We start from the raw sequence: 23,400 nt of genomic DNA, 5'->3' as shown, positions 1-23,400 counted from the left end.
CTGGAGTTTGGATGGCGGTTAGGGCCATCTCTGGAGTTAGGATTATTCTGTTCCTGGGTTTTTAATCATTACCACACGACTGACGGAACGTTCATTCTCCATCCAACATCCTATTGAACAACCTGCAATACCGAGAGGTGACATTTTGCAATTATTATTTTTTGGTGGTTCAGACTCCATCTCACTCCCTTATGATCCCTTGTGCACCTTGGGAGAGAAGCATCATTCCTGGAATCAACTTTTTAAAAGGATTCAATATGAAAAAGCAGAAATTCACAATGAAGAAATATTAGGAATAAAAAAGCAGGACAAGATCCAGGCAATCTGATCAATGAGAAATTACAGGGAAAAATCACAGACCCCGTCTCAGTCACACTTATATTTCTTGCAACTACATAAAACCCCAATATAAAAGGTGACTGAACTAGATCCGTGGCAGGGACTATCTCTGATGCCCCCATGCCCAGTTAGCATTTAGAAGAGAAAGAGTCTAATCATACAGCATTTACATCCTCACAGGATATTTGATTGGAACTCAATCATTCTTATATTGATGTCTTAGGGACAACAGCTTCAACATCATTATAACCCGGGTCTCCAGGAGGCGGGAATGGGCCATCTCTCTCAGTCCCTGAGGCCCCTTCACTTCTTAGGGAGTGCAGATTCCAATCTGAAAATATCAAAGGATGCACATTACAGCCAATATATCTATTCTACACCCATGGGCACTCACCTAACATGGGTGAGCAGCCTATAGTATGGGCTGTGAATTATCTCCTCTGTTCCTCTGATTGGGATCCTGACAGGTTTAATTCATTATGTCATTCTGTTCCACAAAGAAAACATCTGGGAGTAGATTCTCTCCATGCTGAGATCTGCCGGGTGCAGAAGTGTGGGGATGTCAGTGACTTGATGACACCTTCCTGATGATTCAGTAGGGACTGCTCTAACTCCTGATAGCTGGCATAGTCCCTAAGGGGACATGTGCCAGGTGAGACCTGGGGGGGAGGAGCAGGGCAGGGTCCCTACCCCAGGGGACATGCAAAGGCAAGTAACACAAAAGGGGAGGATGTCATAGAGTTCATCCTGCCCACACAATACATGTTTACATGTTATTCCCATCAAGTACAATGAAATGCACATTTCATCCCAACACACTTTCCTCTGAGGTACAAAGTGGAAGCTCAGCCCCCAGCCTCAGACTGTGAGGTGCTCTGGTACAATGCTAATGGAGCCATTTGCATATTGAAGAGCATGGTTTCAAACCTGAAGCCAGGCCACTAACTAACCCCATCTCAGGGCCCTCCTCTTCCCGTTACCATCCACGGCACTGCCACCTTGTTTGGAGAAAAGACACTCAGGTCCTGATCCTGCAAATAGACTCATGTAACTTTGCTGATCTGGACAGTCCCACTGAAGTTGGCACTAGGATGGGGCTTGCAGAGGCTATATCCACCCCAAAATTTGTCTTAGCATCCCCATAGCCACCTAGTAGCAGCTGCCACTCTCCAGTCAACTAGCTCTGAAGGCAGAGTGGAGAGAGTGGCAGCTTCTGGCTGGGTGCCCAGCTCCAGCAGCAGCAGAGAAGTAAGCCCACGTGGGCTGCCGGGGTGCCCAACAGCAGCCCCCAGCCCATGTCCCTGCCTGCCGAGATGAGCCATCCAGGGCAGGTGGACAGTCTGGAGCTCCCCACAGTGGCCTAGACTGACCTGCTCTGGCCCAGGCTCCTGGGCCCCGCCTCCCAAGGGCTCTGTTAGCCGGGAGCCAGGTCTCCCTGCCTGGACAGCTTTTAATGGCTGCAATCAGCCAGTGCCTGGCACTGGCTGGCTCTGGCTTCCAGCCTGCAACCTGGCCCGGGGGCAGGGCAACAGAGAGGGGTGGGACCTCATGGTGAGGAGGAGCACAGACCCCCCCCCCACCCCCCGCGCGCAGCGTTTTCTGTCTGGCCCACCTCAGTCCCCCCACCAGGAAGAGGCTGGTGCCACCCTTGAGTCAGTGAGAATATTCATATGATGAGAGTGACAAGTGGGCTCCAGTGTTTGCAGGATTAGGGCCTTATCTAGGAATCATCATGTATTTCAGTCCATTTAAAAGTGTTTAGCAGAAGTCAGAGTCGGATACAGCTGAGAAGATTAGTTTAACAATAGCTGTATTTTAGTGAAGTGACAGTGACCTCTAGTGGTCAATAGAGGCTGTCCCAGGTTATTTGCTCCCAATACATAGGCCCAGCAACGTTTTCTGCAATTTTTATCTCAAATGTGTCCACGCACAGAGACAAGGAGAGAAGACTCCTCACAGCCATCATTTTGGCCAGCGTCACTTCCTTGCTGCATAACCCACATTCCTACCTGGAGATTGTTCCTGTGGGTCACGGGGAAACATGGACATTTCCAGCACTGCCATCTCCAAGTGTTTGGAAATCAGGAGTAAGACCTCACATATCATGAGATTGGCTTAAAAATCTTGAGATTAAAAAAACATTTTGGTTTCCTTTTGGTTTCTGTTTGTCTTCTGGTTCCTAAGCCTTTAGGTTAAACTTGGTTCATGATTTGTGTTAGGATATAGATATTCAGGCCTGTCTGCAAAGGCCTGTACTTTAAGAATTTAGGTGTATTCTTATCACTTGGCTAGTTCTAGAGGTATAAAAGAATCAAAATCACTGTCTGCCGGTGTAAGGTCCTTCTCTTACTGTGACAGTCTGAGGCCCTGTTCTTAGGCTAAGGCCTTTGGCTAAGCAGCAGAGGCAGCCATAAGCTAGGAAGCGAACAGTCACATCCTCACATTCCAAACTAGTCACATTGAAATAAGGTGCTATGGGGCTGTTAGGAATACAATCCTGTCCTGATAGTGCCTATCACCTCCAGAAAAAGGGAAGTGCCTAGAAAATGTAAAAGGAAACTTAGTTTGATAGCATCCTGTCTGGCAAGAACTCACTTATCAATAGCTGGGATGTGAAATCCTCACTTCTGTATTGTCTTGTCATTATAGTTCCCACTTTGCTATTGTTTGTCTGTATAATCTCTGTCTGGTTCTGTGATTGTTCCTGTCTGCTGTATAATTAATTTTGCTGGGTGTAAACTAATTAAGGTGGTGGGATATAATTGGTTACATAATCATGTTACAATATGTTAGGATTGGTTAGTTAAATTTCAGGAAAATGATTGGTTAAGGTATAGCAAAGCAGAACTCAAGTTTTACTGTATAGCCTGCAGTCAATCAGGAAGTGAGTGGGTGGGTGTGTGGGGAAAATGGGAACAGGGAATGTGGGTAAGGAAATTGGAATCATGTTTTGCTAAAGGGGGAGATGGGAACAGGGAATGTGGGTAAGGAAATTGGAATCATGTTTTGCTAAAGGGGGAGATGGGAACAGGGAATGTGGGTAAGGAAATTGGAATCATGTTTTGCTAAAGGGGGTGATGGGAACAGGGAATGTGGGTAAGGAAATTGGAATCATGTTTTGCTAAAGGGGGAGATGGGAACAGGGAATGGGGGTAAGGAAATTGGAATCATGTTTGGCTAAGGGCAGGAATGGGAACAAGGACACAGGTGTAAGGCTCTGTGGTGTCAGAGCTGGGAAGGAGGACACTAAGGAAGGAAACTGGAATCATGCTTGCTGGAAGTTCACCCCAATAAACATCGAATTGTTTGCACCTTTGGACTTCGGGTATTGTTGCTCTCTGTCATGCGAGAAGGACCAGGGAAGGAAGCGGGTGAAGGAATAAGCCCCCTAACAATTTGAGGCTTCTTTCTGCAACCATGAGGGCTAGAAAACTTCCTTTTCTAAACTGAAAGCTGAGATTATCATGTAACCATCTAAGTCTAGGAGCTGCATCTTTTACCAAATATCGGGCAAGTCTACACTAGAAATTTAAGCTGGCCTATCTTAGGTCACTTACGCCACCGCAGTAATTACTGCGATGGTTTATGTACACGCTGTCCTCCTTCTGCCCATCGTGTGGGTCTTCACCAGGAGCTCTTCCACAAACTTAAGACGGGCAGTGTGGGGGGCTGAGGAGCCTGGTTGCCCCATATCTCTTGGCTTCCCTCTGTTGGGAGCCAGATCCCCACTCCCTGCTTCCAGAAGTGTGGCTGGCCCCCTGGGCTCCTGGCGGGGAGCTCTGTGCCTGTTGTCCAGGTGGCTCCTGGGAGCCCAGGCAGCAGCCCAGCTGGGAGTGGGGAGCCAGGCAGGTGCAGTGCGGCTGGGAGAAGGGAGCGGGGGAGCTTGTCAGGCACCACCCAGCTCGGAGTAGGGAACACGGCGAGTGTAGCCTGGCTGGGAGCAGGGAGCTCCCAATGCAGGTTTTTTTTTGTCAATTTTGTCTAGCATGGAGCCATGAAATTGACAGGAATGACAGCCGTCAGCTGATGTACTTGAGGCAGTGTCTACACAGACATTGCATCACCCTAACTGCACTTACATAAGCCCCATGCCTCTCATGGAGGTGGAGTTATTATGTTGGTGTAGTAGAGCACTTACATCAGCAGGAGCAAGGCTGTAGTGTGTAGTGTCATAATTAGGTCGACGTAAGCTGCCTTACATTGACCTAACTCTGTAGTGTATACCAAGCCATAATGAGACTAGCAATCAAACTGCAAGAATTGCAACAGGGCTTCTCCCCCACTCACCTCTCCGTGAATCCCTGTTCCTGTCACTCTCTCCAGGGGCCCAAGTAACTTCTGGGGCACACTGCCCTGAACCAGAATCATCTTCAGGGTCAGAAACTTCTCTGATATCGTCATAACTATCCCCTGGGACATCTCCAGGCAAGGCAGGGCCCTCTGAAACAGAGAATTAATGGTAATGAGAAGAGACCTTCCACTGAATAGAGAAATAAATTATACACGAGGTAGGAAGAGCCCCGAGGTACTGACACTCCCACAATGATAAGAGATCATAAGTACCCTTCTCCCCTTGCAACCTCAGTGTCAGAGGAATTTTATACAGGTCACATTTATCTGACACATTTTAAGGACTTGATGTGTCTGTAAATTGCTGGATGGAACCTAAAGCAGAAACCCAGGTGGGGATGTGGGAGATCTGGAAAGAGGTGGGTGGGGGTAGGGTCTATGTCAGAGGAAGATTTCTGCACTGTAATTTGTTATTATACTAATTATATATCCATTAGTAATTAGTAACAGATAAATGACACTTTAATTTGATCTGTTTATCACCCACTTCCTAAATTTTCAATTATGATTAAAATCTTGTTTTGTTCCATTTCCCTGAACTAGTCTGGCCCATAAACCACCCTCGATCTGCAGCCTCTGGAAGCTGTGCCACCAGTTCAGGACAAGATATGGGTCTGTGTGTGAAATCTGTACATCCCTTCACATATCACAGTGCATGTGAAACTCACATCTAGATCAGTGGACCCAGCAAAGGCAGGAATGGTGGAGAGGGACCATTACTGCAGATCAGAGGGCTGTGCCCAGAGAGATTGTCCCCTAATATTGTGAGTAATGTTAGTGCACGTGAAAGTGAGGGCCAGGGATCAGTGACTGGAATCGGGCAGTGTGGGCAGGGGGAGAACAACCTTCTTCTAGAGTCACACTGGTTGGCTAATGTGCCTCTATTCTGACCTGCGGCACCACATGCTTTGCTACTTCTTGGTCCTCTCAGTGCATCTCTGGACTAAACCGTTGCACACAGCCATGCTTTATGGGAGAAGAGTTTGTCAAACAGCTGCTTGCAGAAGGCTTGATCCTGTGAAGTGCTGAGCACTCTGAGCTCCCACTGATCGCAGCGGGACTGAAGATGCTCAGCACCTTACAAGAGCAAACCCATAAAGCACAATTTTTGTGTCTACAAAGACAATATTATTAACTTTTTCCTGGGATAATGCTGCTCCCAGAAGGCAGATTCACTCCTCACCTTGGTCGTCTGGAGTCTGGGGGTCATCATTCAATGCAGGCTCCTCCACGTTATCGTAATCCAACTGAGACCCCCCAGGGGAAGCGCCCTCTAGAAAAGCAAACACAACACTCAGCTCCCTCTGAACACACCCAGTTCCTGAGCAGGTTTCTAGTTCCCCATTAAGTGCCTGTTGCATTGGAGTCCAGGCTGTTTATTATGGTGTTTGTAGGAGAAGTCACAGGGTGATCAAGGAGAAAAGGGAAACTCATGGACATTCTGCAAACTAGGAGTGGTGTCACTGTGACAGGTTCCCCCTGGGGTGCCACCTGGAACTGGGGTACCACTGAGCCCTCTGACTCACCTGCCTGGGGTCCCTCTCACACTGTGTTGCTGTGACAAGCTGCAGACTCACTCCCAGACCTACACTTCCACCAGCATCACACCCAGCTGCAGTTACATGCAGGCTCTCTGACCAGCCACTGTATGAACCAACAATAGAGAGGCTACAGCCAAAACAACTGCCAGCTTCCCAGTCCAGGACCTCAGAGCTGTACCACCCTGCCCTGGTTCAAACCCCGGCCACTATGAATTTATTATCCAGTTTGCCTCCCCCTCAATGTGCACAGGAAATGCAACAGCCTTTGCTCCTTGAGCTTACATTTCCAAGCATTTCATTCCAAACTCACTCATTTAGATAAAGAAAAAACAAGTTTACTAACTACAAAAGATAGATTTTAAGTGATTATACATGATAACAAACAGATCAAATCAAATTACCTAGCAAATAAACAAAAATGCATACTAGAAGGATAGGATTTGACTTAATTTCTCATCCTGACTGATGATACAAGCAGGCTTGCAGATTCTCAAGGTAAAAGCTGCATTTGCTTTACAGCTAGGAATCCCAAGGTTTTCATACACAGGCTAGAAATCCCTTTAGCCTGGGTTCAGCACTTCCCCCAGTTCAGTCTTTTGTTCCTTTAGGAGTCTTCTTGTGTCGGGAGTGAAGAACCACGGATGATGTCACTTCTTGCCTTATATAGATTTAGCATATGGCAGGACCATATGTTTTAATCTTGGTTCCCAGGCCAGTTTGTGGAAAAATACAGACATCCCAAAATGGAGTTCAGAGTCATGTGGCTTGGTCACATGCCCTTGCATACCTTGCTGAGTCATAGCAGCCATTACTTACAGGCTGTCTGGAGCGTTCTCAGGAAGTTTAAGCTATTCCACAGCCCATTATCTTTGTTGATGAGCCATTGGCACTGTCTGCCTTCTTCATTAAAGTACCTGAAAGGCTGGCTGTAGGTGTGTTCCAGAGTAAGCCCAATACAGATCCATAGTCAATATTTATAACTTCAGATACAAAAATGATACATGCATACAAATAGGATAATCATATTCAGCAAATCATAACTTTTCCAATGACACCTTACATGACCTGTCTTGTACAAAATGTTTCATAATTATGCCATAATCATATTATAATATCACTATGAAGAATATGGGGTGCAGTGTCACAGCAACCTTTACTTTCTCATAAATAGTTTGGGGCCCATCCCCAGTGAATCCAATAGCAATGTTGTCAAGCCCTTCCATGGGATCTGGATCTGTGTTGGTGCTAAGCTAACACTGGACACACTGACTGGAAGACAGTAGCTGCTGCACCAGAACTGACCTTTGTGAATCCAACTGGACTATATAAACATGGTGTAAAATCTCTAAGATTATATGGGCTAGATTGTGATTCGGGCTTGTGTTCATGCCATAGAAGCAGGTGGGTAAGACCATGGGCACAGATTAGCGTTTTGTTTAATGCTCGGTGCCAGATGTGAAATTCAGATTCTTCCATTGCAAGCAAATATTTCTGGGCCCCATTCCTTGCAGCTCCTCCTGTGGGGGAGGGTACCATGAACTGCACACAGGAAGAGCCAGGATTTGATCACATATTTCCATTACAGGGTTCATCAGAAATCTTTGAAAGTCTGGTTAAATCTGATCCCATCAGAAGGGATACAATCAGTGCTGGGCCATGAAATCGAGTGAGGGGAAATGACAGCCTCTACAGAAAATGCTGTGGAAATTAAATTCTCCACCCAGATTTGAGTCTTTGTATGCCACCTTACCCCATTACCTTGTTCTGATCCAGAATCGTTTTCCCCCTTACTGTCCCCGGTGTAATACTGCAGCTTCGTCACTGAATCCTCTGCATAGGAGACTGGAGAGACAACAAATGAGATGTTATCAAAGTGAGAGCAGCTAAACTGACCGCTGGCTGATGCACTCGGGTCCTAGAGCAGGATTTACAGCATCAGTATATTCCAGGCATACCCAGACCAAGGCTCTTCTACAGTTGAAGTGCAACCCGTGAAGAAACTACGGTCTAACACAAGTTGTGGTTAAAATTAATATTAACACCAATTTTTTTAAAAAAGCTATACAAATCAGTGAACGAATTTCAAAATTGGTTTTCTCTCCTACTGAGTGAACCCGATAGTGTGAGAGTGAGATTCACAGAAAGAGAAGCTCTCACTCATATGTGCATTATGTCCGGAAATTGCATCATTCTGTATTTAAAAGTTGTGCTGCGTTGACTTCGGGTGTTTGTGATCTCCCTGCATTCTGCAGAATACAGGCTGTGTTAACTGTTCATATGTCACATTTGAATAGTTTTAGATTTAAGTTTTAACCCTATGTTAATTTCGTGGATAACAATGACATCTTCAGATTGTAAGAAACACAAGTATGAAGAAGAAAATGAAAGTTTTAAGTCAGATTGGGAGGAAGATTTTGATTCACTATTAAAGGTGGCATACACCTGGGCCTTATCTGCAATGCATCGCTCGCTCATTACAAAGCAAGCAACTTGAAAAGTCATTATGAAACGAATCACAATAAATTTTCATCTAAATACCTTTCTGAATCAGAATTAAGGAAAAACAAGCTAGCCACATTAAAAATACACCTAAATAGTCAGCAGACACTACTTTCAGCTTTCAGTAAAGAAACTGACACAACGACCAAAGCTAGTTTTGTTATTTCATGAAATAGTGCACATGCTCGCTTGTGTGAATCCCCATATAGTGCAAATGATTGGTCAGTGTTTTTACATAGCTATGTTTTAAGTAAAATAATTGGTTAAGGTATAGATAAGAGAAATCCTTATTTTAATTACATAATGAGGGTCAAAAGACAAGCTTGTTGGAACTTAACTCTAGGATACAGCTCAAGACCAAAGCTGCTAGGACTTTTTAACCCTGCAGGACAAGACTGTGCAGAAGCCAGAGCACAAACTACACGACCCTGACTGGCCATCAGGAGACGTCCGTCTGTTTTATTGGGAGTGGTGAGCATAAGATGCTTGGTGTGTGTATTTTGTTGATTTGTTGCTAATTGTTAATAAATACTTGTACATGTTTAAGGATATTTACTGTGTCCTGAATCCATCCGGAATGGGTGTTAGCCCTGAGCCAACAGAGGGGTAGAGTCTTGAGCCCACGGAAGGATAAAGTTGGGTCCCTTATGCCCTGAGTACCCATGAGGATGGGGGGAGCCCTATATTATGCCCTGAGTACCCACGAGGGAGGGTAGGGGCGGAGTCATAAATTGTACAGGTAACACCACTTCTTAAAGAAAAATACTCCCTCTCCCTGTCCTGAATATAGGGGGAAGGGTAGCAATCTTTATTATGAAGTATCATAAAATCTCTCCTTGGCAGCTGTACTGGATTGCCTTACCTGTAAAGGGTTAAGCAGTTCAAATAACCTAGCTGGCACCTGACCAGAAGGACCAATAAGAAAAGAAGATACTTTCAAATCCGATGAAGTGAGCTGTAGCTCATGAAAGCTTATGCTCAAATAAATTTGTTAGTCTCTAAGGTGCCACAAGTACTCCTTTTCTTTTTGAGGATACAGACTAACATGGCTGCTACTCTGAAACCTGTCAAATCTAGGGGGGAAGGATTTGTTTGTTGTTCTGTATGTTGTTCCCTCTCCGGATGGAGGGAGAAGCCAAGCAGGTACAATATCTTCTGAAACATATACCTGGAATAATCCATCTAAAACCACAGAAACTGTAAGTAGTGCAAGGAAATGTGTTAGGTTATTTCTTGTTTTGGCTTGTGAATTTCCCTATGCTACAGAGGTAGTTTCATTCCTGTTTTTGTAACTGTGAAGCTGACCCCAGAAGGGAATCCTCTGTGTTTTCAATCTTTTTATTACCCTATAAAGCTACCTTCCATCCTGATTTTGCAGGTGTGATTCTTTTACTTTTTTCTTTATAATAAAAGTTCTTCTTTTAAGAACCTGATTGATTTCAGGGTCCTAAAGACAAAGGGTCTGGTTGAGCTCACTTTGCTAAGGCAACTGGTTGGTATTTTAGTCTCAAGCCTCCCCAGAAAAGGGAGTGAAGGGGATTGGGGGATATATGGCGAGGGGATAGGGATTCCAAGTGCCCTTCCCTGAATTTTTGTGTAAATCACTTGGTGGTGGCAGCAATATACCGTCTAAGGACAAGGAAAGAAATTTGTGCCTTGGAGAAGTTTTAACCTAAACTGGTAGAATATAATCTTAGGGGGTCTTTCTTGCAGGTCCCCACATCTTTACCCCAGAGTTCAGAGTGGAGAGGGGGGGACCCTGACACCCCCACCTTGTTGACACCCCCATCTTGCTCCAGCAGTTTTCAAATGATGCTGTAGCCTGGCCCCAGAGACAGTCACTTTCCTGACCCACAATTAGTTACACTCCAAGGCTGCGGGATGGGCAGATGGGACTGGCTGCCCTGAGAATGGGGTCTAGCAGAGTCTGCTGGGGAGGAGGCTCACCTAACCAGTTGCAGATTACTGTTTTGTGGGGCCCTGGGCCAGAGCAAGTGGGAGCCCCTCCCCACCCTTTCTATCAGTAGTCCCCTGCCTCTGCCCCTGGCACTCCTGTCGAGAAGCGGGGTCAGGTTGTGGGGGCTTCCCTCCTCCCTGGCAGGAGTGCCACGCAGGCATATGGAGTGAGGCAAACTCTGTACCTGATCCCGTTCCCCGGCAGGAGAGGCAGGCAAAGCAGATCGTGGTGTGGGAGCACTGATTTTTCCAGAGCCCCGCAATTGTCCGGGGACCCTGGGCACAGGCCCCGTTGGCCCAGTGGCTAATCTGTCACTGCACCTACATGAGTTCAATAACTGGTCTCTTCACGGGCCCAATGCCCACAGCAGTCCAGGGTTCACAGAGCTGGTGGCTGAGGATATCTAGCTGTGGGTCATGGTCTAAAGATGGAAAGTTCAGTAGGAATGAGACACACACCTGAGTGACCCAATATCTGCTTCTCTCCCATCAGGTTATAATCAATCTCCTCATACACGGGATCTGAGGGTCTTGTGGCACCTGAAAAAAAAGGACAGTGTTTACATAGGGTCATAGAAACTATAGATAGGAAACCCTATTAGATCATCCAGTCCTGTGCCCTGGGGCCAGTCCAGGACTGATCCCTACAGCACATTCCTAATGCTCTGTCCAGTCTACATTTGAAAGGCGACGGAGACCATGTTCCTTTCCACAACAATCCTTTGAAGATGGTTCCCACGGGCTAGTTCACTGTCACAAGTCTCTCCTCATATTTAGCCTAAAATTTTCCCATTGTACATTAATCTCATTAAATCTTTGTTATTCTCCCTGGTATCACCTGAAATAATTTCTCTCCCAAACTGGTGTTTACAGCTATGAGCAAAATAGCACTTACATATATATACTTAGTACTTCTACACATGCTGCCTAGGGACTGTGTGGGCATTAACTAGCAAATGTCTTTGCACCTTTTAAAAAATGAAAAGTGCCAAATATTGGAATTGTCTTTGATTTTTTGGCCATTATCACCCAAGCTCTTTTCCAGCATTTCTTCTTCCTCAAACCCTCCCTCCTACTGAGTCTCTCTGTTCACTGTCCTCCCTCACATGCACTTTCTTGTACTTTCCCAAATGTGATCTCTATTTTTTGTCAATATTTACAGTCTTTCTAATCCCCTATTTATTATTTCTCTGTCACCACTGCTCTCAAATGCCCCCAGCTTAGTGTCATCTGAAAGAGTTATTGCTCTCCTGGTCATTTCTACAGCCAGATCATCAATGACAATATTAAATAAGACAGGACTTAGCATAGACCTGAGGTCCCCTCATAGTTCTGCCAATGCCCCTCTCCACACCTGCAGCTCCCCCGCTATTGCAGAGGCATTTCAGACAGTGACACTAATCAGGACCCACCTCTGTGCTGTGCCCTGGCCCTTTGCACCTGTGCCCCCAGGATGATTAACAGCAGGCAGAGCAGGACCCCCAGGATAATGCAGATGACCACGGGCACCGTGACTCTCCCACTGTCGGTTGGAGGGCGGCGCGGGGGAGCTGGGTGGAAATGAACATGCGACAGGGAGAGATTATTCTGTGAGAGTCAGGGGGGCCCAGAGGAGCTCACCAGTGTATTATTGAACCACCTAGGAAGCAGGGTAATGGCCTGGGACCCAGTCTGTACACCATGGGGGCAGCTCACAGGCTGCTGTTTAAATCGTGGGCCCTGCACTGGGGGCTAGAACCAATAGACAGGAATCGTCCTGCTCAGCACGGCCTGCAGCTCCCACCCGGGTGTCATTCACCCTTAGATTTCACACTCTGTGTAAAGAAGCTCATTTTCTTAGGGTGGAGGTTCCAGCGCATTCCCCTGTGAGCCTGGCAGTAGGTAAATTTAACCCTTGCTTGCAAGAGAATGTGTTACCTGTTGTAGCCGGTGAAGCTGTTGTCTCTGTCACGCCTGCAAGGGGAAAAGGAAGGAGAGTTGGAGCGCGGAGTGAGGGGGTGATGACATGCTGTTACGTGATTGTTCCTCTGAGTCCCCATGTGCTCTGCACATCACCTACATTTCACCCATGATATATTCCTCACAGCAGCACAGGCTTAGCGGCTTAGCCTGTGCCGGATAAAGGAAGCAACGTTGTCTGATGCCCTAGCACTTTAGAATAAAAAAAAGTCCCAACACATCCTGTCTTTTAAGGAAAAAGGAGGCCTGGTCTGTGGGCAGGAATGGGGACCCAGCTGCTGTGACACCTGCTCCCCCTTAAAAATTATATAATAAAGCAGAAACATCTCCTGTCACTCACCTGAGCAATTCACTGCAGCATCTTCCTTATGACCACAGTTACTCTCACCCCAGGGCTTGGCAGGACAGTCCCAGAGAGATGACTCTGTCCCTCTGCAGTTCAACATCTCCACCCAGATGGGACCAGTCCCCTCACCGAATGCAGCCTCGCCCGGAGCAGATACAGCAGATCCACAGCCCAGTTGTTTACACACAACGTTAGCATCCGCCATGTCCCAGGAGTCATCACAGACTGTTCCCCAGGAGCCACGGTACCAAACCTCCACTCTCCCCGAGCATCTGTCCTCTCCTCCCACGACACGTAACTTCTCCTGGTCTGGAAATACAGAAACCTCACATGTTACTGGGACAGCTGGGAATGTCCTTAGGGACTGAGGAGGAGACACAGAGAGGCAGAGATACCTGTGCAGTCTGTAGAGTTCGGGCATTCAGCAAATGGATTCTGAGATGGTTTCCCTTTCCCACCTATGGAGATAAAACACTGAGGTGACTGGACTGGGCAGCATGTGTGCTGCAGGATACAGTAGGGTTTACTGGTATTTCAAACCCCAATACCAGCACTTTATAAACTGGCCAAAAGCTAAAATCTGGTAATTGGGATAATTAGCTCTTCTGGTGTTTCTCTGGATTTTGAAGTCTTTGATCAGTTCCCAGCTGGCATGCACGTGTCTTTATGTAACTGGCAGGACAGTATATCTAATGGTTTGTCTACACTTGAAATGCTACAATGGCACAGCTGCACCACTTCAGAGTACACACGACCTATGCCGGAGGGAGGGGTTCTCAGTGTAGGTAATACGCATCCCTGACCTAGTGCTGTTTACATGGCATTTAGGTTGGTTTAATGACATCGCTTAGGGGCATGGATTTCCCCCGGCGCAAATTAGCAGGGTCGACTTAATTTTCTAGTGTAGACCAGCCTGGAATCTACTCCATCTCCCCACTCAGACAACATCCCTGAATCCCCTGCACAGTGACTGGAATGTAAACAGACACATGAATTGAAATGCACCTTCATCACTGCAGGAACCAATAGAAGAGGAATATTAATACTCAGAACGAGCTATGTAGGAGTTGCAGGTCTGTACCTTCCCACACTGAGAGGCAGTATATTGACACTGGTTATGGCACTAGAATAGGACTTAAAAGACCTGTGTTTTATCTTTGTCTCTGCCTTCAATCTGTTGTGGGATCTTGGCCAAGTTAATTCATCTCCATGTCCCTCTGCATCTCCTCTCACCTGCCTTGTCTGTCTCAGCTGTAAACTCCATATGGCAGTGCCTCTCTCAGTCGGTGTTTTTACAGTGCCTGGTGCATTGAGGCCTTGGGGACTTTAGGTGTTACAGTAATATAAATAATGCTTCAGACATGGATCTATCAATGGACTTCACAGCCCAGACCTCAGATTGTTATTCCCAGGAAGATTTTTAACCATAAAGGCACACTATTGATGTTCTTTAGTCTACTCCTGGGGGAATTCTGCACCAAAATGTTAAAAATTCTGTGCACAATATTTTAAAATTCTGCAAATTTTATTTGTCAAAATAACACTATATAATCATGCCAGTTTCAATTATTTTGGTAATTTATTTCAAAATACCTGTCAGCAAGTATGTCTGTAACAATACAGACACAGACAAAAATTCCCCAGGAGTAGAGAGTTAAAGAAACCCCTATGACAACCCAGTTCCTGTTTCTCTGCCCCCTCGCCTCCCTCAGAGACCCGAACCCCCTCCCACCCAGAGCCCAGATGCGGGGGCCCCCTGGCCCAGATTCCCACACCTTCCCGCCCCCGGAGCCCAGCCGCGGCGCCCCCCCTTTGCCAAGATACCTGCTCCCTCCCTCGCAGAGCTCAGTCATGCCCCCCCCCAGCCCAGACACCTGCCCCCTACCCCTCAGAGCCCAGGGATCAAGAGGAAGAAACAGTCTCATGCTGGGTCCCCAGCTTGTGTGGAGTTTCCTGCATGCCACCATCTCCTTCCCTTAGGGTGTGCTGGGAACTGCAGCTGTTGGGAACTCTCTAGCTTCCTCCCCCTCCTCCCAGCAGTGTCTTCTATGTGCGAGCTGGGCTCTGCTGGGTCCAGCGGCCCCTAGTGGTGGCCAGCAGCACTGCAGCCCATTTCTGTGGGGGGAAAGGCAATTCTGTACACATAACATTAATTTCTGCAAAATTCTGCATTGCGCAGTGGTGCAGAATTTCCCCAGGAGTATTTAGTGGATAACTCTTACTGGGTCTCACTATGGGACTGATCCAATACCCATGGAAATCAACAGGTAAAAAAGGTGGTCTTGAGGTTAAGGCATTGGCGTAGAACACAAGTGGTTTGCAGCCAGTTCCTGGTTATACTACAGACTCCTTGAGACAGTTTTTATATCTGTTCTCTATCTATAAAATGGGGATAATAATGCTTTCTGGAAAGCAGTGTTCTTGTTTGGCTGACACTTGAGTTTGCCACAGTAGACAGCAGGATTCTGATCCCAGTTTTTGCAGCTCTGAAGTGGAGTATGAAACACTGCTTACTAACAATGGCAGTGAAGGGCTTTATTTGTTAATAGTGTTTATGTACCTACATAAGGAGAAGATTTCTGAGAGCAGAAAGCTTTTTAATCTAGTACACAAAAGCCTAACATGATCCAGTGGCTGCAAGGTGAAGCTAAATAAATTCAGACTGGCAATAAAGAACAGTTTATTTAACAGTCACCGTAATTAACCATTGAAACATTTTACCAAGGTGGCTTCTCCATTACTTGAAGTATTTAATTCAAGATGGGAGGTTTTTCTAAAAGACATGCTGTAGCTAAACCAGAATGTATAGGCTAGATCAGTGGGGTTTGTGAACCACTGGGGGTTTGCAGAACATTACAGGTGCTTTGCCAGAAAAATTTCACTAATGGCGGTCAGAGGACCCTGGGCATTGGAAGCAGCAGGTGGGACAGCCGGAGCCCCAGGGAGAGCGGGGCCGGGCAGTTGGGGCTCGCAGCCTGAGCCCTGCCTCCATCAGCAGGAGAGCCAGCCCCCTGAACCTCAGTGCTCTGAGCGGGGCTGGCAGCTGGAGCCCCAGGGAGAGCAGGGCCGGGCAGTTGGGGCTGGCAGCCTGAGACCTGGCGGTCAGCGGAACCTGCAGCTCGAGCTCAGTGGAGCTCAGTTGACTGGGGTGGTCAACGGGGTGCAGCAGCAGGAGCCCCACGCAGTGCAGAGTGCGGAGGAAATTTCAACTTAAATCCCTAGAAATATTCATTTTTAGGAGGGGGTTCACGAGATTTCACAATTTAGTGAAAGGGGTTCGCGGGCTGTTAAAGTTTGGGAACCACTGAGCTATGCAGGAATTACTGGTTAATATTCTATGGCCTGCCATATTAGATTATTTTAACAGGCTCTTCAGACCTTAAAATCTATGATTTGATTACTTCGATTTGATTACTTCACTGGGTGTTGGATTAGGTCACAACTGATCATGCTGTATAATGTGTATTTTTTAATAATTGATTTCCATGTTTGTTATTAACAGACTACATTCCTATCTCTATAACTTCAGAAACTGAAAATAAGTTTGTGCCATTGCTGAGTATGTTTAAAGAATATAACTATGAATTTCATAAAATATAGTGAAAATAAAAAATACCACAATTATATCAAAACCTGTCAGCGAGTTAGACTTGTGGTTTGAGTGTTTATATAGTGTAAATAGTTTACTATTTACCTGCACAAAAGATGTGGGTTTCTTGTCCTCTGGTACTACATGACTGCTGATTCCATGGGTCTGACGGGCATTGCCACAGGGAGCTGTGCTGCTTATTGCACCGAATGCCATCCACCCAGGTGGGGCCAGAGCCTATTCCATATGTAAAGTCTCTTAAAAGAATCCCACTGTCTCCGCAGTTCAAATGTTTGCATATAAGTGCCCTGGTGACCGCATCCATGGGACTGTTGCAAACGCTGCCCCATGTCCCATTGTAGAAAACTTCCAGCCGCCCAGCACAGGCACTGCCGCTCACCAGTCTCAGATCCATGAGCCCTAGAAGGAAATGCAGAAGTTGGCTGTGATATTTTCTGATTCTGAAACACACTGTGGTTTGAAGGCTGAATCCCTGAGATCGCTAACAAACCTGCGCATTCTTCTACAGAAGCAAGATTCATTTCTCAAGTCAGAAAGACTTTTCTGGAGACCAGCGACAGACATATTAACAATGGAATTGGTATTTAAAAGACACCATTCACCAATAGTTACACACAATGGTACCCAAGATTCAGAATTTAATACATGTTCTAAAGCTAAGGTAATAATACAATATTTCCAGTACCCCTTGATATTAACTGTTGTCAATGTAGACTTTTTAATGGTGACCATTGCAGGTGGATAGGTCAGGAAGAAAGACAGATAGAGAAATGGAAAGGGAGATAAACTTTCTGTTATTCTCATCTCTCTCCCCAAACACCCATATACTTCATTAAATTCCCTAGTAACCAAACTCACGAGATCATTCACAGAACAGACCTGAGCAGAGAACTCCTGCATCCTCTTTGTGTCTGCAGTTGTGCTGGCCCCAGCCCTGGGAAGGACACTCCCAGAGATCAGATTCGTTCCCAGAGCAGTTCACATCGTCCAGCCAGATCTGCCCGGATCCTTGCCCATAATGAGCAGAGACAGTTGCATTGATGGCGCGTCCACATCCCAGTTGTTTGCAAACAACATTGGAGTCTGGTAGGTCCCAGGAATCATCACAGACTGTTCCCCAAGTACCATTGTAATAAATCTCCACTCTCCCGGCACAGCGACCTGGCCCATTCACCAGCCGGATCCGCCTGCTCCCTACAAGGATGAATCCCAGTGGGTAATATGTAATATAATGATAACTGGACAGCTTCCATGCAAACCAATGATGCTGCTCCAATGGCTGAAATATTGAAATGCTTTTAAAAGTCTGTCTTTAACATGAAACATAAAGAGAAGAAGTCTGCAGAGTTAGAAAGTGATTAAGGCATGGTAAAGAGATCTTAAAAGTGCATAAGGGAATAAGGCTTAATCCTGAATGCTTGACTTACCTAGGAGAAAGAACTAGCTGAGAGTTTGTGGATTTGCAGAATCAGTCGTGCCTTCAAAACTCAAATCTTTTCAAACATGTATTTGAAAATAAGTTTAGAGGGCATTCAAGGAATTATTAGCTCACAAGTTTGCTTAAGTACTAATAATTATGTTTGTAAGTGCTGAAGAATTGGGAGGTACTAGAAGCTTAGAGGAAAGCAAATATGGCACCAATTTATTTTAACAATTATGTAAGTGATCCTGATTACTACTGTCCTGTAATTCATATTCCTATCCTGAATCCAATGTAACCATAAGCCATTAGCAGCTGAAATTTACAAACAGGTCATGCTAAGTACCTTATACTGCTTTTTAATAGCTATCACATCAATGGATGATAAGAATACAATAGATGTAATAACTCTGCATTTTAGTAAAGCATTTGATAAAGTTTCTCACAAAATCAAGCTTTCAGCATTCAGCATTCTGACTTAGATATGATTTTGGCTAGGATGTGATCAGCTACAGGGAGGAACACAAAATATAATGATAAAATGGCAATATGTTATATATTGCAAAAGTCTCAGATTATACAAAACTGGGAGAGACTATGAACACTGAAAAGTGTGAAATCATAAGCAAAAATATAAAGCCCCATTATATACCATTAACTTCTAAATATAAATCCACACTAAAGTCAAAAGATAATTGTGCTTACATGCTGATGACACTATATGGCAGGGGTGGCCAAACTATGGCTCACAAACCACATGTGGCTCTTTTACCATTAAGTTATGGCTCGCAAGCTCCCTCTATCCCCCTTTCTCTGCCTACCACACCCGGGGTGGTGCGGGGCTGGGGGGTGCTCGGGACCTCTGCCTTGGAGTCTGGTGGTGGGGTAGGAGCTTCTGTCCAGCAGGGAGGAGGGTCTCAGGACTTCAGTGCTATGGGGTGCACCTGCCGAGGCTTGGGGCTTCAGCAGGAGTGGGACTGAAGCCCCGAGCCCTGGCTCCTGGCAGGTGTGCTCCAGCTCTTGAACTTCTGAAGACCGTCATACGTGGCTCGGCGGGCCAGTAAGTTTGGCCAGCCCTGCAATATGGCCCTTGGGTAAGGAAATCAAAATGAGATTCAGTTCAGGAAAATGGAAGTGAATATGTCTGGTAAAAAATAATATGAAACACATATAATCATTGGGATCAGCTGAGAAGGAGCAAAAGTTAGAGAGACCTAGCGGCAAGAAAGGTAAATAGAACAGATATGAGACTGCAATCATGGGCAACAAGTATCAAAGACGGGGGAAGCTGTGCCTCCCCAAACAGCCTAGCCCACGATCTGCCCCCAGGCCAGGCCCTCTCCTGTGGTACACAGTGCTCTGCCCTGTCTGGCCCAGGCTGGCTGGGGCTGGCTGGCCTGCCTCCTGCAGAGACTCCGAGTGGCTGGGGCTGGGGCTGTGCTACCCAGCGCACTGGGGCTGGGGGCGCTGCAGCCACACAGCCTGACACTCTGGGGCTGGCTGCCCAGCGCACAGGGGCTGGAGGTGGCCCAGCTGCCTGAAGCACTGGGGCTGGGGCCTCGCCCCCCGGCCCCTTGTGCTAGGGCTGGGGGCCACGGTGGGGTGCTTTGGGCTCCTGGGGGGGGGGAAGAAGAAGAGGAGGGGCAAGGCCTTAGGCACAAGGGGAGGGAGAAAGGGGGGCACAAGGGGAGGGGCGGGGCCTTGGGCACAAGGGGAGAGGCTGGGGGCTAGCCTCCCCCAAAGGCCGGGTCACTGGCCACCCATTCGTGCAATGTGATAAAACTACAAGAAACTAAGCTGTCTACTCTAGACTGGATGCATAGAGGCATCATATTGGAGAGCTGGGAGAGGAGAGAGGTTCCCAGTATGGTTCTCAGAAGAACTAGTTGAATTTTTCAGACAGAAACATTTTCCATCCGAAAATGATGATTTGACAAAATTGCAACAATTGTGTTGATTTTTTCAAAGTTTTAGATCAAAGTATCAAAACGTATTGTTTCAATAATGCTGAAATGTTTAATTTCTGCTTTATCATTTCTACTTTTATGTTATATTATGTCATATTACAATTATAATAAACATAAAAGTCAAGGCAATGGGGTCAAAACAAAATGTTGTTTCCATTTTTCTGAAACAAAATTTTGGAATTTTTGCTTGTGTGAAATTTCAAATTTTAATTTGGAGGGAAAAATCAAAATTTTCCCAGTTACCTGTGGAATGGGAATTCTGGTTTCTGATCCACTCGAGTTCTGAGGAGCACACCTGCCTGATCCTACTCCCTTGACATCATGAGGGGAAAATATGAAACAATCTAATGTGTCTTTAGAAATCTGTTTAATCTACTTTGGGAGAGCAAATACCATAAATGTAAGTTATTGTGTGGTGTCATTACAGGGCAGAGTTAAGGCTGTCTATTTCCAGGGATCTACTACCACTCAGGACAGGGCTCTCATCACTGGGCTATGAGACATCCTGATGTGGATCTCTTTCCCATTGACATTGTTCCACTTTAATTAAATAAATATAATTGGGCAGAGAAAGAATCATTCTGTTGCCTAGAGTGCTCATCCTAGAGGCAGGAGATCTCTGTTCAAATCCCTCCTCCTTATCAGGGAAAGAGGGGACTTTCCACATCCTAGGTGAGTGTGTTAACCACGGGATAAAAGTGGCACTCCTTTCTATTTCCTTCCTCCCCCCACTCCTTTTTGCTGTTCTACATGGAGTTAGATGTCCTCTGAGCATGTCTACCAGATCGGACTCTGCACACGAGTTAGGCACAGAAATGCCTTTCTTCCTCCAGTTCCTGGAGCACACTCTGAGACTGGTGCCTCCCTGCAGCTCAGACTTACATCCACACTGGAATAAAAGACTTGTGATATGGCTGCAGCTGACCTGGGTCAGCTGACTCAGGCTCCTGGGGCTCAGGCTGCAGGGTTAAAAATTCCTGTGTAGACCTTTGGGCTTGGCTTGGGGCCCAGGCTCTGGTATCCTCGTAGCACCTGACCTGGGCCAGTCGCAGGTGTTTAATTGCTGGGTAGACATACACTTAAGTGCCTGTCTCTGTGAGAGGAGCAGAGTTTAGGACACACGCCTCTCACTAGCATCTCCCATTGACTAATTTACAAGGCTTCCTGCCTAGTGAGCTGGCTTTTGTGACTCCCATTCTAAGGCTCCTATCTCTTCCCACTCATTGTATAGAGTGCCTAACTCAGGTGTTGTAGATCATGTCATTCCTGTGATTTTCTAAGCTCTTAAAAGATAAGTTTTGCAATGCCTACTTCCTTTGTAGCTCCAGGCTTTAGTGATCTTTCTTTGAACTCCCACATCTCTATTGTTTGCAACAGGTCTTGGCTATTCAGCAGAGGGAATCTCCTGTGGCTACAGCACTGCCTTTTCTTTGTCCCATGAAACTTTATTCAGATTTGGCTAAGATATACAGTGTTCAAAATTGCCATTTCCCTTCTCTCATTTGAGTTCTTCAGGAAAATGTTGGCAGCCCGTCAAAATCACTGACCCTTCAGAAAACCTGGATTTGTGCTGGAAATGGCCTAACCTGAAGATTACTTTAGATAAGCTATTACCAGCAGGACAGTGGGGTGGGAGGAGGTATTGTTTCATATTCTCTGTGTATATATAAAGTCTGCTGCAGTTTCCACGGTATGCATCTGATGAAGTGAGCTGTAGCTCACGAAAGCTCATGCTCAAATAAATTGGTTAGTCTCTAAGGTGCCACAAGTACTCCTTTTCTTTTTGACCCTTCACTAACACTATCATCAAAGCAACAGCAGAGCATTCACTGTACTGTGACCAGCTCGGAGTTACCAGAGCAGCTGTAGAGGGGGAAGAGAGCAGGACTGGGTTCCTGCCCACTCCTCTTTAAATCCCCAAACCCAGCACTTGGCCTCAGTGGCCCATTTACCACCATACCCCACACTCTGGGGGCAGAACATGGGGCTAGAACCCCAAGAACCTGGCCATGGAGTAAAAGAGACACAGAGTGGATTTCCACCAGCCATCCTGCTCTCACAGCACATGGTCCAACAGAAAATCCTGAATCTGGGGTAATACATGGAGTGGGAGTTCCCCCAATTTTGAAGGTGAGGGAGAGAGAGCCAGACCAGGCTGGATTTCCCCACAACCATCATGCAGACCCAGCAACCCATTCCCTTCTTGGATAACAGCCTTCTCCTGCTGCTAGCTGACATTGTTAGTTCTGCAGGTTAAATAGTAGCAACAATCTGGGCTCTTGTGCCAAAGGTATGAAGTAGGGGTCTGACCCCACTGAGGAGTCACAGGGGGAGGTGAGTGGTAGGGGTGCACATACTAGAATTTGGTTTTACTTCTCTCTTTTTATAGGAAATTTCACATAAAATTACATTAAAAGAACGTTATTTGGGTTGCAGATTCAAGCTGTCAAAAGTTAGGAAATAGATTTACGTTTGCTAGTGCAACCTTACCATGGGCTCTTTGTGCGCGTGCATTATGATACCGACTTGGGAGTATTTGATCACAGACTATTTTTTTCACAGGCCCCACTCCGTGCACAGGCTGGATTGTGCAGAATTGCTGAATTGCTGCTGGCGCTTAATCGCTAATGTAGTTATGCTGTTGTTTCTGCATATAACACACATACTTTTACTGGAGACGGTCCATAATGTGAATCTCAAATCCATATCTGTTTGAGATCTCAGCACAAGGTGTGTGGAGGCAGGCCCTGGGGTGGGTCATGTTCCTATTGGACAAGGACAGGCTGTTTGTAAAATGTTTACAGTAAATCACCTGAGCAAACAACGCCAGCATCCTCAGTAATTCTTGCCTGGGCTGTCTCAAATGCGGAGATGTTGCAGAGAGTCAGGCGAGTCTCATTTCCTGCACACTGGACACTTCTCAGCCCCACAGGGCCTGTTCCTCGCCCAGACTTAGGGGGGTTAAAAGCTTTCTCAGCGACTCCGCACTGGAGCTCCCTGCACACTACGCTGGCATCGTTCATGTCCCACTGGTCATCCAGCACTCTGCCCCACACACCATGGAGGGAAATCTCGACTCTCCCATCGCACCGGCTCTCTCCATTCAACAGTCTGAGCGATTCCGAATGACCTGGACCCAGGAGAGATGGGAAATAGACTGTGCACATTAGGAACAATACGAACTCTATAGTAGCTCAGTGAATAAAATGACTCATATTCAAGTCATTGCATTGATACAGGCATCTGCATGTGTCACAAGGAGGTAGTGATCGTGTGTGGCAGTGGTGTGTGTGACACAGAGATCCCTTGGCAAAGGCTCCCCAGTCCTTTGAAATTCTGTCCTCAGACCTGACAAACTCACTACACCGAACACACATCTTGTAGGGAATTTATCCATAAGGGGTAACAGATAA

The 23,400-nt window shown here is 46.3% G+C and overlaps 1 protein-coding gene across 1 annotated transcript in view; it reads right to left on the bottom strand.

Annotated features, from left to right (window-relative positions):
- Positions 1–545: 545 nt before the first annotated feature.
- The window catches only part of LOC144259179 (scavenger receptor cysteine-rich domain-containing protein SCART1-like), a 45,122-nt gene continuing 22,267 nt past the window's right edge, over positions 546–23,400 (bottom strand). Inside the window, 12 exon segments of the mRNA XM_077807359.1 lie at positions 546–670; positions 4,627–4,779; positions 5,873–5,962; positions 7,989–8,072; positions 11,145–11,225; positions 12,098–12,235; positions 12,603–12,638; positions 12,985–13,299; positions 13,386–13,448; positions 16,685–16,999; positions 17,480–17,794; positions 22,800–23,117. Coding sequence (XP_077663485.1) covers positions 546–670; positions 4,627–4,779; positions 5,873–5,962; positions 7,989–8,072; positions 11,145–11,225; positions 12,098–12,235; positions 12,603–12,638; positions 12,985–13,299; positions 13,386–13,448; positions 16,685–16,999; positions 17,480–17,794; positions 22,800–23,117 — 2,033 coding nt within the window.

The sequence above is a fragment of the Eretmochelys imbricata genome, chromosome 1 (genome assembly GCF_965152235.1).
Source record: "Eretmochelys imbricata isolate rEreImb1 chromosome 1, rEreImb1.hap1, whole genome shotgun sequence".
Lineage (NCBI taxonomy): Eukaryota > Metazoa > Chordata > Testudines > Cheloniidae > Eretmochelys > Eretmochelys imbricata.
The sequence above is the reverse complement of the archived record's forward strand: the minus strand, read 5'-3'. Positions and strand labels throughout refer to the sequence as shown.